At 47.6% G+C, this 12,360-nt stretch overlaps 1 protein-coding gene across 1 annotated transcript in view; it reads right to left on the bottom strand.

Annotated features, from left to right (window-relative positions):
• LOC120043635 (trinucleotide repeat-containing gene 18 protein-like) overlaps positions 1-12,360 on the bottom strand; it is a 58,845-nt gene that overhangs the window by 23,994 nt on the left and 22,491 nt on the right. Inside the window, exons 5-7 of the mRNA XM_038988189.1 lie at positions 11,200-11,328; positions 10,931-11,069; positions 8,369-8,486 (exon numbers count right to left, since the gene is read on the bottom strand). Of these exons, the coding sequence (XP_038844117.1) occupies positions 8,369-8,486; positions 10,931-11,045 (233 nt within the window). The 5' untranslated portion in view covers positions 11,046-11,069; positions 11,200-11,328. The remainder of the gene's footprint in view (positions 1-8,368; positions 8,487-10,930; positions 11,070-11,199; positions 11,329-12,360) is intronic.

Here is a 12,360-nt window from a genome sequence, read left to right as displayed (position 1 = left end):
TCCCCATTAGTTCCTGCCAAGGCAGCAGCTACTCTTCCTGGGGTTTATTATGGATCCCCATTAGTTCCTGCAAGGCAGCAGCTACTCTTCCTGGGGTTTATTATGGATCCCCATTAGTTCCTGCCAAGGCAGCAGCTACTCTTCCTGGGGTTTATTATGGATCCCCATTAGTTCCTGCCAAGGCAGCAGCTACTCTTCCTGGGGTTTATTATGGATCCCCATTAGTTCCTGCCAAGGCAGCAGCTACTCTTCCTGGGGTTTATTATGGATCCCCATTAGTTCCTGCCAAGGCAGCAGCTACTCTTCCTGGGGTTTATTATGGATCCCCATTAGTTCCTGCCAAGGCAGCAGCTACTCTTCCTGGGGTTTATTATGGATCCCCATTAGTTCCTGTCCAAGGCAGCAGCTACTCTTCCTGGGGTTTATTATGGATCCCCATTAGTTCCTGCCAAGGCAGCAGCTACTCTTCCTGGGGTTTATTATGGATCCCCATTAGTTCCTGTCAAGGCAGCAGCTACTCTTCCTGGGGTTTATTATGGATCCCCATTAGTTCCTGCCAAGGCAGCAGCTACTCTTCCTGGGGTTTATTATGGATCCCCATTAGTTCCTGCCAAGGCAGCAGCTACTCTTCCTGGGGTTTATTATGGATCCCCATTAGTTCCTGCCAAGGCAGCAGCTACTCTTCCTGGGGTTTATTATGGATCCCCATTAGTTCCTGCCAAGGCAGCAGCTACTCTTCCTGGGGTTTATTATGGATCCCCATTAGTTCCTGCCAAGGCAGCAGCTACTCTTCCTGGGGTTTATTATGGATCCCCATTAGTTTCCTGCCAAGGCAGCAGCTACTCTTCCTGGGGTTTATTATGGATCCCCATTAGTTCCTGCCAAGGCAGCAGCTACTCTTCCTGGGGTTTATTATGGATCCCCATTAGTTCCTGCCAAGGCAGCAGCTACTCTTCCTGGGGTTTATTATGGATCCCCATTAGTTCCTGCCAAGGCAGCAGCTACTCTTCCTGGGGTTTATTATGGATCCCCATTAGTTCCTGCCAAGGCAGCAGCTACTCTTCCTGGGGTTTATTATGGATCCCCATTAGTTCCTGCCAAGGCAGCAGCTACTCTTCCTGGGGTTTATTATGGATCCCCATTAGTTCCTGTCCCAGGCAGCAGCTACTCTTCCTGGGGTTTATTATGGATCCCCATTAGTTCCTGCCAAGGCAGCAGCTACTCTTCCTGGGGTTTATTATGGATCCCCATTAGTTCCTGTCCAAGGCAGCAGCTACTCTTCCTGGGGTTTATTATGGATCCCCATTAGTTCCTGCCAAGGCAGCAGCTACTCTTCCTGGGGTTTATTATGTATCCCCATTAGTTCCTACCAAGGCAGCAGCTACTCTTCCTGGGGTTTATTATGGATCCCCATTAGTTCCTGTTGCCAAGGCAGCAGCTACTCTTCCTGGGGTTTATTATGGATCCCCATTAGTTCCTGTTGCCAAGGCAGCAGCTACTCTTCCTGGGGTTTATTATGGATCCCCATTAGTTTCTGCCAAGGCAGCAGCTACTCTTCCTGGGGTTTATTATGGATCCCCATTAGTTCCTGCCAAGGCAGCAGCTACTCTTCCTGGGGTTTATTATGGATCCCCATTAGTTCCTGCCAAGGCAGCAGCTACTCTTCCTGGGGTTTATTATGGATCCCCATTAGTTCCTGCCAAGGCAGCAGCTACTCTTCCTGGGGTTTATTATGGATCCCCATTAGTTCCTGCCAAGGCAGCAGCTACTCTTCCTGGGGTTTATTATGGATCCCCATTAGTTCCTGCCAAGGCAGCAGCTACTCTTCCTGGGGTTTATTATGGATCCCCATTAGTTCCTGCCAAGGCAGCAGCTACTCTTCCTGGGGTTTATTATGGATCCCCATTAGTTCCTGCCAAGGCAGCAGCTACTCTTCCTGGGGTTTATTATGGATCCCCATTAGTTCCTGCCAAGGCAGCAGCTACTCTTCCTGGGGTTTATTATGGATCCCCATTAGTTCCTGCCAAGGCAGCAGCTACTCTTCCTGGGGTTTATTATGGATCCCCATTAGTTCCTGCCAAGGCAGCAGCTACTCTTCCTGGGGTTTATTATGGATCCCCATTAGTTCCTGCCAAGGCAGCAGCTACTCTTCCTGGGGTTTATTATGGATCCCCATTAGTTCCTGCCAAGGCAGCAGCTACTCTTCCTGGGGTTTATTATGGATCCCCATTAGTTCCTGCCAAGGCAGCAGCTACTCTTCCTGGGGTTTATTATGGATCCCCATTAGTTCCTGCCAAGGCAGCAGCTACTCTTCCTGGGGTTTATTATGGATCCCCATTAGTTCCTGCCAAGGCAGCAGCTACTCTTCCTGGGGTTTATTATGGATCCCCATTAGTTCCTGCCAAGGCAGCAGCTACTCTTCCTGGGGTTTATTATGGATCCCCATTAGTTCCTGCCAAGGCAGCAGCTACTCTTCCTGGGGTTTATTATGGATCCCCATTAGTTCCTGCCAAGGCAGCAGCTACTCTTCCTGGGGTTTATTATGGATCCCCATTAGTTCCTGCCAAGGCAGCAGCTACTCTTCCTGGGGTTTATTATGGATCCCCATTAGTTCCTGCCAAGGCAGCAGCTACTCTTCCTGGGGTTTATTATGGATCCCCATTAGTTCCTGCCAAGGCAGCAGCTACTCTTCCTGGGGTTTATTATGTATCCCCATTAGTTCCTACCAAGGCAGCAGCTACTCTTCCTGGGGTTTATTATGGATCCCCATTAGTTCCTGTTGCCAAGGCAGCAGCTACTCTTCCTGGGGTTTATTATGGATCCCCATTAGTTCCTGCCAAGGCAGCAGCTACTCTTCCTGGGGTTTATTATGGATCCCCATTAGTTCCTGCCAAGGCAGCAGCTACTCTTCCTGGGGTTTATTATGGATCCCCATTAGTTCCTGTTGCCAAGGCAGCAGCTACTCTTCCTGGGGTTTATTATGGATCCCCATTAGTTCCTGCCAAGGCAGCAGCTACTCTTCCTGGGGTTTATTATGGATCCCCATTAGTTCCTGTTGCCAAGGCAGCAGCTACTCTTCCTGGGGTTTATTATGGATCCCCATTAGTTTCTGCCAAGGCAGCAGCTACTCTTCCTGGCGTTTATTATGGATCCCCATTAGTTCCTGCCAAGGCAGCAGCTACTCTTCCTGGGGTTTATTATGGATCCCCATTAGTTCCTGCCAAGGCAGCAGCTACTCTTCCTGGGGTTTATTATGGATCCCCATTAGTTCCTGCCAAGGCAGCAGCTACTCTTCCTGGGGTTTATTATGGATCCCCATTAGTTCCTGCCAAGGCAGCAGCTACTCTTCCTGGGGTTTATTATGGATCCCCATTAGTTCCTGCCAAGGCAGCAGCTACTCTTCCTGGGGTTTATTATGGATCCCCATTAGTTCCTGCCAAGGCAGCAGCTACTCTTCCTGGGGTTTATTATGGATCCCCATTAGTTCCTGCCAAGGCAGCAGCTACTCTTCCTGGGGTTTATTATGGATCCCCATTAGTTCCTGCCAAGGCAGCAGCTACTCTTCCTGGGGTTTATTATGGATCCCCATTAGTTCCTGCCAAGGCAGCAGCTACTCTTCCTGGGGTTTATTATGGATCCCCATTAGTTCCTGCCAAGGCAGCAGCTACTCTTCCTGGGGTTTATTATGGATCCCCATTAGTTCCTGCCAAGGCAGCAGCTACTCTTCCTGGGGTTTATTATGGATCCCCATTAGTTCCTGCCAAGGCAGCAGCTACTCTTCCTGGGGTTATTATGGATCCCCATTAGTTTCTGCCAAGGCAGCAGCTACTCTTCCTGGGGTTTATTATGGATCCCCATTAGTTTCTGCCAAGGCAGCAGCTACTCTTCCTGGGGTTTATTATGGATCCCCATTAGTTCCTGCCAAGGCAGCAGCTACTCTTCCTGGGGTTTATTATGGATCCCCATTAGTTCCTGCCAAGGCAGCAGCTACTCTTCCTGGGGTTTATTATGGATCCCCATTAGTTCCTGCCAAGGCAGCAGCTACTCTTCCTGGGGTTTATTATGGATACCCATTAGTTCCTGCCAAGGCAGCAGCTACTCTTCCTGGGGTTTATTATGGATCCCCATTAGTTCCTGTCCCAGACAGCAGCTACTCTTCCTGGGGTTTATTATGGATCCCCATTAGTTCCTGCCAAGGCAGCAGCTACTCTTCCTGGGGTTTATTATGGATCCCCATTAGTTCCTGTCAAGGCAGCAGCTACTCTTCCTGGGGTTTATTATGGATCCCCATTAGTTCCTGCCAAGGCAGCAGCTACTCTTCCTGGGGTTTATTATGTATCCCCATTAGTTCCTACCAAGGCAGCAGCTACTCTTCCTGGGGTTTATTATGGATCCCCATTAGTTCCTGTTGCCAAGGCAGCAGCTACTCTTCCTGGGGTTTATTATGGATCCCCATTAGTTCCTGTTGCCAAGGCAGCAGCTACTCTTCCTGGGGTTTATTATGGATCCCCATTAGTTTCTGCCAAGGCAGCAGCTACTCTTCCTGGGGTTTATTATGGATCCCCATTAGTTCCTGCCAAGGCAGCAGCTACTCTTCCTGGGGTTTATTATGGATCCCCATTAGTTCCTGCCAAGGCAGCAGCTACTCTTCCTGGGGTTTATTATGGATCCCCATTAGTTCCTGCCAAGGCAGCAGCTACTCTTCCTGGGGTTTATTATGGATCCCCATTAGTTCCTACCAAGGCAGCAGCTACTCTTCCTGGGGTTTATTATGGATCCCCATTAGTTCCTGTTGCCAAGGCAGCAGCTACTCTTCCTGGGGTTTATTATGGATCCCCATTAGTTCCTGTTGCCAAGGCAGCAGCTACTCTTCCTGGGGTTTATTATGGATCCCCATTAGTTCCTGCCAAGACAGCAGCTACTCTTCCTGGGGTTTATTATGGATCCCCATTAGTTCCTGCCAAGACAGCAGCTACTCTTCCTGGGGTTTATTATGGATCCCCATTAGTTCCTGTCAAGGCAGCAGCTACTCTTCCTGGGGTTTATTATGGATCCCCATTAGTTCCTGCCAAGGCAGCAGCTACTCTTCCGGGGGTTTATTATGGATCCCCATTAGTTCCTGCCAAGGCAGCAGCTACTCTACCTGGGGTTTATTATGGATCCCCATTAGTTCCTGCCAAGACAGCAGCTACTCTTCCTGGGGTTTATTATGGATCCCCATTAGTTCCTGCCAAGGCAGCAGCTACTCTTCCTGGGGTTTATTATGGATCCCCATTAGTTCCTGCCAAGGCAGCAGCTACTCTTCCTGGGGTTTATTATGGATCCCCATTAGTTCCTACCAAGGCAGCAGCTACTCTTCCTGGGGTTTATTATGGATCCCCATTAGTTCCTGTTGCCAAGGCAGCAGCTACTCTTCCTGGGGTTTATTATGGATCCCCATTAGTTCCTGTTGCCAAGGCAGCAGCTACTCTTCCTGGGGTTTATTATGGATCCCCATTAGTTCCTGCCAAGACAGCAGCTACTCTTCCTGGGGTTTATTATGGATCCCCATTAGTTCCTGCCAAGACAGCAGCTACTCTTCCTGGGGTTTATTATGGATCCCCATTAGTTCCTGTCAAGGCAGCAGCTACTCTTCCTGGGGTTTATTATGGATCCCCATTAGTTCCTGCCAAGGGAGCAGCTACTCTTCCTGGGGTTTATTATGGATCCCCATTAGTTCCTGTCCCAGGCAGCAGCTACTCTTCCTGGGGTTTATTATGGATCCCCATTAGTTCCTGCTAAGGCAGCAGCTACTCTTCCTGGGGTTTATTATGGATCCCCATTAGTTCCTGCCAAGGGAGCAGCTACTCTTCCTGGGGTCCAGCAATATTAAGACAGTTATATAGAGTTTAAAATATTACATGACATTTCATAACACTTTTCACAAAACATTAAGGGTCTGTTGAACTCTGTGAAGCATTTATTTGGGCTGCAATCTGAGGCTGGTAACTCTAATGAACTTATCCTCTGCAGCAGAGGGAACTCTGGGTCTTCCTTTCCATTCTGAGGCTGGTAACTCTAATGAACGTATCCTCTGCAGCAGAGGTAACTCTGGGTCTTCCTTTCCATTCTGAGGCTGGTAACTCTAATGAACTTATCCTCTGCAGCAGAGGGAACTCTGGGTCTTCCTTTCCATTCTGAGGCTGGTAACTCTAATGAACTTATCCTCTGCAGCAGAGGGAACTCTGGGTCTTCCTTTCCAATCTGAGGCTGGTAACTCTAATGAACTTATCCTCAGCAGCAGAGGGAACTCTGGGTCTTCCTTTCCAATCTGAGGCTGGTAACTCTAATGAACTTATCCTCTGCAGCAGAGGGAACTCTGGGTCTTCCTTTCCATTCTGAGGCTGGTAACTCTAATGAACTTATCCTCTGCAGCAGAGGGAACTCTGAGAGTTCCCTGAGAGAAACTCCTCATGAGAGCCAGTTTCATCATAGCGCTTGATGGTTTTTGCGACTGAACTTGAAGAATCTTTCAAATGTTCTTGACATTTTCCGTATTGACTGATCTTCATGTTTTAAAGTAATGATGGCCTGACCTTCATGTCTTTAAGTAATGATGGACTGTCGTTTCTCTTTGCTTATTTGAGCTGTTCTTACCATAATATGGACTTGGTCTTTTACCAAATAGGGCTATCTTCTGTACACCACCCCTACCTTGTCACAACACAACTGATTGGTTCAAACGCATTAAGAAGGAAAGAAATTCCACAAATTAACTTTAAAGAAGGCACACCTGTTAATTGAAATGCATTCCAGGTGACTACATCATGAAGCTGGTTGAGAGAATGCCAAGTGTGTGCAAAGCTGTCATCAAGGCAAAGGGTGGCTACTTTGAAGAACCTCAAATATATTTTAATTTGTTTAACACTTGTTTTGGTTACTACATGTGTTATTTCATAGTTTTGATGTCTTCACTATTATTCTACAATGTAGAAAATAGTAAAACATTAAGAAAAACCCTTGAATGAGTAGGTGTGTCCAAACCTTTGACTGGCAGTGTACATTATGAAGCATTTCACACACGTTATCCAGATACTGACTGTTATCACTTGGTGGTCTATAGCAGCGTCCCACCAGAATGGGCTTGAGGTGAGGCAGATGAACCTGTAGCCATATTACTTCAACAGTATTTAACGTTATCCAGATACTGACTGTTAACACTTGGTGGTCTATAGCAGCGTCCCACCAGAATGGGCTTGAGGTGAGGCAGATGAACCTGTAGCCATATTACTTCAGTATTTAACATTGTCCAGATACTGTCTGTTAGCACTTGGTGGTCTATAGCAGCTTCTCACCAGAATGGGCTTGAGGTGAGGCAGATGAACCTGTAGCCATATTACTTCAACAGTATTTAACGTGAGATCCTCTCTAAGCTTTACAGGAATGTGACTCTGAATATAAAACGGCAACATCTCCACCTTTGTCATTTCTGTATTTTTTTCTGTAAGATGTTATAACTATATATTACTACCACTGGATCATCAAAGGTATTATCTAAGTGAGTTTCAGAGACAGTCAGAATATTTCAGAGATTGTCAGAATATGAATGTAATCTGTTTCCTAGCAAGTTATTGATTTCATAAACCTTGTTACATAAGCGACGTATGTCAGCGTGGGCTTATTTTTTTTTGGTAGCACTTTTCTGTGATGCTTGCTTGTTTTCATTGCTTTTACTGAGAAGCACAGCAGAAGTAGACATGCTCATGCTATTTATGTTAGTGCAGGCTGAGCTGCTCACAGTGGACTTTCCTACTAGGACACACCGCCTCAGTGCTAACAGGCTGAGCTGCACACAGTGGACTTTCCTACTAGGACACACCGCCTCAGTGCTAACAGGCTGAGCTGCACACAGTGGACTTTCCTACTAGGGCACACCGCCTCAGTGCTAACAGGCTGAGCTGCACACAGTGGACTTTCCTACTAGGACACACCGCCTCAGTGCTAACAGGCTGAGCTGCACACAGTGGTCTTTCCTACTAGGACACACCGCCTCAGTGCTAACAGGCTGAGCTGCACACAGTGGACTTTCCTACTAGGACACACCGCCTCAGTGCTAACAGGCTGAGCTGCACACAGTGGACTTTCCTACTAGGACACACCGCCTCAGTGCTAACAGGCTGAGCTGCACACAGTGGACTTTCCTACTAGGACACACCGCCTCAGTGCTAACAGGCTGAGCTGCACACAGTGGACTTTCCTACTAGGACACACCGCCTCAGTGCTAACAGTATCACTCTATTTCATAGGCACATGGATTACTGTATACGATAGCAGTAGGATCAACATTCAGGGCAGTTATATATGTGTGTGTGTGTGTGTGTGTACTCACATGTCCGGGGAGTGTACGGTGTTGACGTGTCCAGCATACAGCAGCTGATCGTCCATGGGGATCAGAACCCGCAGACCATCCTGAAGAGAGTCTTTATCTAACACACACTGGACCGGAGCTGGATCGATATATCAATAAACCAATCAATAAACCAATCAATACATCAATCAATAAACCAATCAATACACCAATCAATATACCAATCAATAAACCAATCAATACACCAATCAATACATCAATCAATATACCAATCAATATATCAATCAATATACCAATCAATAAATCAATCAATATACCAATCAATAAATCAATCAATAAACCAATATACCAATCAATATACCAATCAATAAACCAATCAATACATCAATCAATATACCAATCAATAAACCAATCAATACATCAATCAATATACCAATCAATAAACCAATCAATAAACCAATCAATATATCTACACTAACAAAGTGCATTCAGGAAAGTATTCAGACCCCTTCCCTTTTAAAACATTTTGTTACATAACAGCCTAATTCTGAAATGGATTAAATATTTTTTTTTCTCATCAATCTACACACAATACCCCATAATGACATCACAATACCCCATAATGACATCACAATACCCCATAATGACATCACAGTACCCCATAATGACATCACAATACCCCATAATGACATCACAATACCCCATAATGACATCACACTACCCCATAATGACATCACACTACCCCATAATGCCAAAGTGAAAACTGTTTTTTAGAAATGTTTGCTAATGTAATAATAAAAATAAATAAAAAAATACCTTTTTACTTAAATATCCAGACCCTTCTGCTATGAGACTTGAAATTGAGCTCAGGTGCATCCTGTTTCCATTGATCATCCTTGAGTTGTTTCTACAACTTGATTGGACTCTACCTGTGGTAAATTCAACTGATTGGACATGATTTGGAAAGGCACACACCTGTCTATATAAGGTCCCACAGTTGACAGGGCATGTCAGAGCAAAAACCAAACCATGAGGTTGAAGTAATTGTCCGTAGAGCTCCGAGACAGGATTGTGTCGAGGCACAGATCTGGGGAAGGGTACCAAAACATTTCTGCAGCATTGAAGGTCCCCAAGAACACAGTGGCCTCCATCATTATTAAATGGAAGACGTTTGGAACCACCAAGACTCTTCCTAGAGCTGGTCGCCCGGCCAAACTGAGCAATCGGGGAAGAAGGGCCTTGGTCAGGGAGGTGACCAAGACCCCAATGGTCACTCTGACAGAGCTCCAGAGTTCCTCTGTGGAGATAGGAGAACCTTCCAGAAGGATAACCATCTCTGCAGCACTCCACCAATCAGGCCTTTATGGTAGAGTGGCCAGACGGAAGCCCCTCCTCAGTAAAGAGACACATGACAGCCCGCTTGGAGTTTGCCAAAAGGCACCTAAAGGACTCTCAGACCATGAGAAACAAGATTCTCTGGTCTGATGAAACCAAGATTGAACTCTTTGGCTTGAATGTCAAGCATCATATCTGGAGGAAACCTGGCACCATCCCTACGGTGAAGCATGGTTGTGGCAGCATCATGCTGTGGGGATGTTTTTCAGCGGCAGGGACTGGGAGACTAGTCAGGATCGAGGGAAAGATGAACGGAGCAAAGTACAGAGAGATCCTTGATGAAAACCTGCTCCAGAGCGCTCAGGACATCAGACTGGGGCGAAGGTTCACCTTCCAACAGGCTAACGACCGTAAGCACACAGCCAAGACACCGCAGGAGTGGCTTTGGGAGAAGTCACTGAATGTCCTTGAGTGGCCCAGCCAGAGCCCGGACTTGAACCCGATCAAACTTCTCTGGTGAGACCTGAAAATAGCTGTGCAGCGACGCTCCCCATCCAACCTGACAGAGCTTGAGAAGATCTGCAGAGAAGAATGGGAGAACCTCCCCAAATACAGGTGTGCCAAGCTTGTAGTGTCATGCCCAAGAAGACTCAAGGCTGTAATCACTGCCAAAGATGCTTCAACAAAGTACTGAGTTAAAGGGTCTGAATACTTATGTAAACAAGTTATCTTTTTTTGAATACATTTCCAAAAATGTCTAAAAAACAGTTTCGCTTTGTTGTTATGGGGTATCGTGATGTCATTATGGGGTATTGTGATGTCATTATGGGGTATTGTGATGTCATTATGGGGTATTGTGATGTCATTATGGGGTATTGTGATGTCATTATGGGGTATCGTGTGTAGATTGATGAGGGAAAAAAACAATTTAATAAATTTTAGGCTGTAACGTAACAAAATGTGGAAAAAGTCAAGGGGTCAGAATACTTTCTGAATGTACTGCATACACCAACATAAACCAAATCAAATGTATTTATATAGCCCTTCTGACATCAGCTGATATCTCAAAGTGCTGTACAGAAACCCAGCCTAAAACCCCCCAAACAGCAAGAAATGCAGGTGTAGAAGCACATAACAGTATATACACTAACACAACTATACACAAATGTATCAATATATACACTAACACAACTATACACTAAAGTATCAATATACACACCAACGTATCTATATAACCAGTCAACTAACCAGACGACAGAGTCCTCTCAGTCAGACTGCTGTGTGACGGAGGAGGTCCATCGTCTTCAGAGAAGCTGCTGTCCTGACTGGGTTCGAAGTCTTCATCGGCCTCCATACTCTTCATCAGCCTACTGACCGCTCCACGAGCCTGTGGAAAACACACACACACACACACACACACACACACACACACACACACACACACACACAGAGAGAGGCAGTTGTACGTAACACACGTGAAGGATCATTGATGAGGATGAATGTAGCCGTACACAGACCTCTCGGGGTTTAGCCTTGGCTTTTGATTGGCTCTTGCGTGCAGGGCTGAGGGGAGGGGCTACAGGGCTCTCTGTGATTGGACTAGACAGAGAGGGCGGGGTCAGGGGAGAGTCCTTCAGCCTCTTCTTCTGTTTAACACACAGAAACAAGCAAGTTAGAACACACACACACACACACACACACATACCATCATAAACACCCTAGAAAGATGGACAGACCGAGAGGACAGACCCGAGAGGACAGACCCGAGAGGACAGACCGAGAGGACAGACCCGAGAGGACAGACCCGAGAGGACAGACCCGAGAGGACAGACCCGAGAGGACAGACCCGAGAGGACAGACCAGAGAGGACAGACCCGAGAGGACAGACCAGAGAGGACAGACCCGAGAGGACAGACCCGAGAGGACAGACCGAGAGGACAGACCCTAGAGGACAGACCCGAGAGGACAGACCCTAGAGGACAGACCCGAGAGGACAGACCCGAGAGGACAGACCGAGAGGACAGACCCGAGAGGACAGACCCAAGAGGACAGACCGAGAAGACAGACCCGAGAGGACAGACCGAGAGGACAGACCCGAGAGGACAGACCCGAGCTGACAGACCCGAGCTGACAGACCCGAGAGGACAGACCCGAGAGGACAGACCCTAGAGGACAGACCCGAGAGGACAGACCCGAGAGGACAGACCCGAGAGGACAGACCGAGAGGACAGACCCGAGAGGACAGACCCGAGAGGACAGACCCGAGAGGACAGACCGAGAGGACAGACCCGAGAGGACAGACCCGAGAGGACAGACCCGAGCTGACAGACCCGAGAGGACAGACCCGAGAGGACAGACCCGAGAGGACAGACCCGAGAGGACAGACCGAGAGGACAGACCCGAGAGGACAGACCCGAGAGGACAGACCCGAGCTGACAGACCAGAGAGGACAGACCGAGAGGACAGACCCGAGCTGACAGACCCGAGAGCACAGACCGAGAGGACATCCCCGAGAGGACAGACCCGAGAGGACAGACCCGAGAGGACAGAACCGAGAGGACAGACCCGAGAGCACAGACCGAGAGGACATCCCCGAGAGGACAGACCCGAGAGGACAGACCCGAGAGGACAGACCCGAGAGGACAGACCCGAGAGGACAGACCAGAGAGGACAGACCC

This window comes from Salvelinus namaycush, unplaced genomic scaffold (assembly GCF_016432855.1).
Source record: "Salvelinus namaycush isolate Seneca unplaced genomic scaffold, SaNama_1.0 Scaffold980, whole genome shotgun sequence".
Taxonomy (NCBI): domain Eukaryota; kingdom Metazoa; phylum Chordata; class Actinopteri; order Salmoniformes; family Salmonidae; genus Salvelinus; species Salvelinus namaycush.
This window is presented reverse-complemented; position numbering and strand designations above follow the sequence as displayed.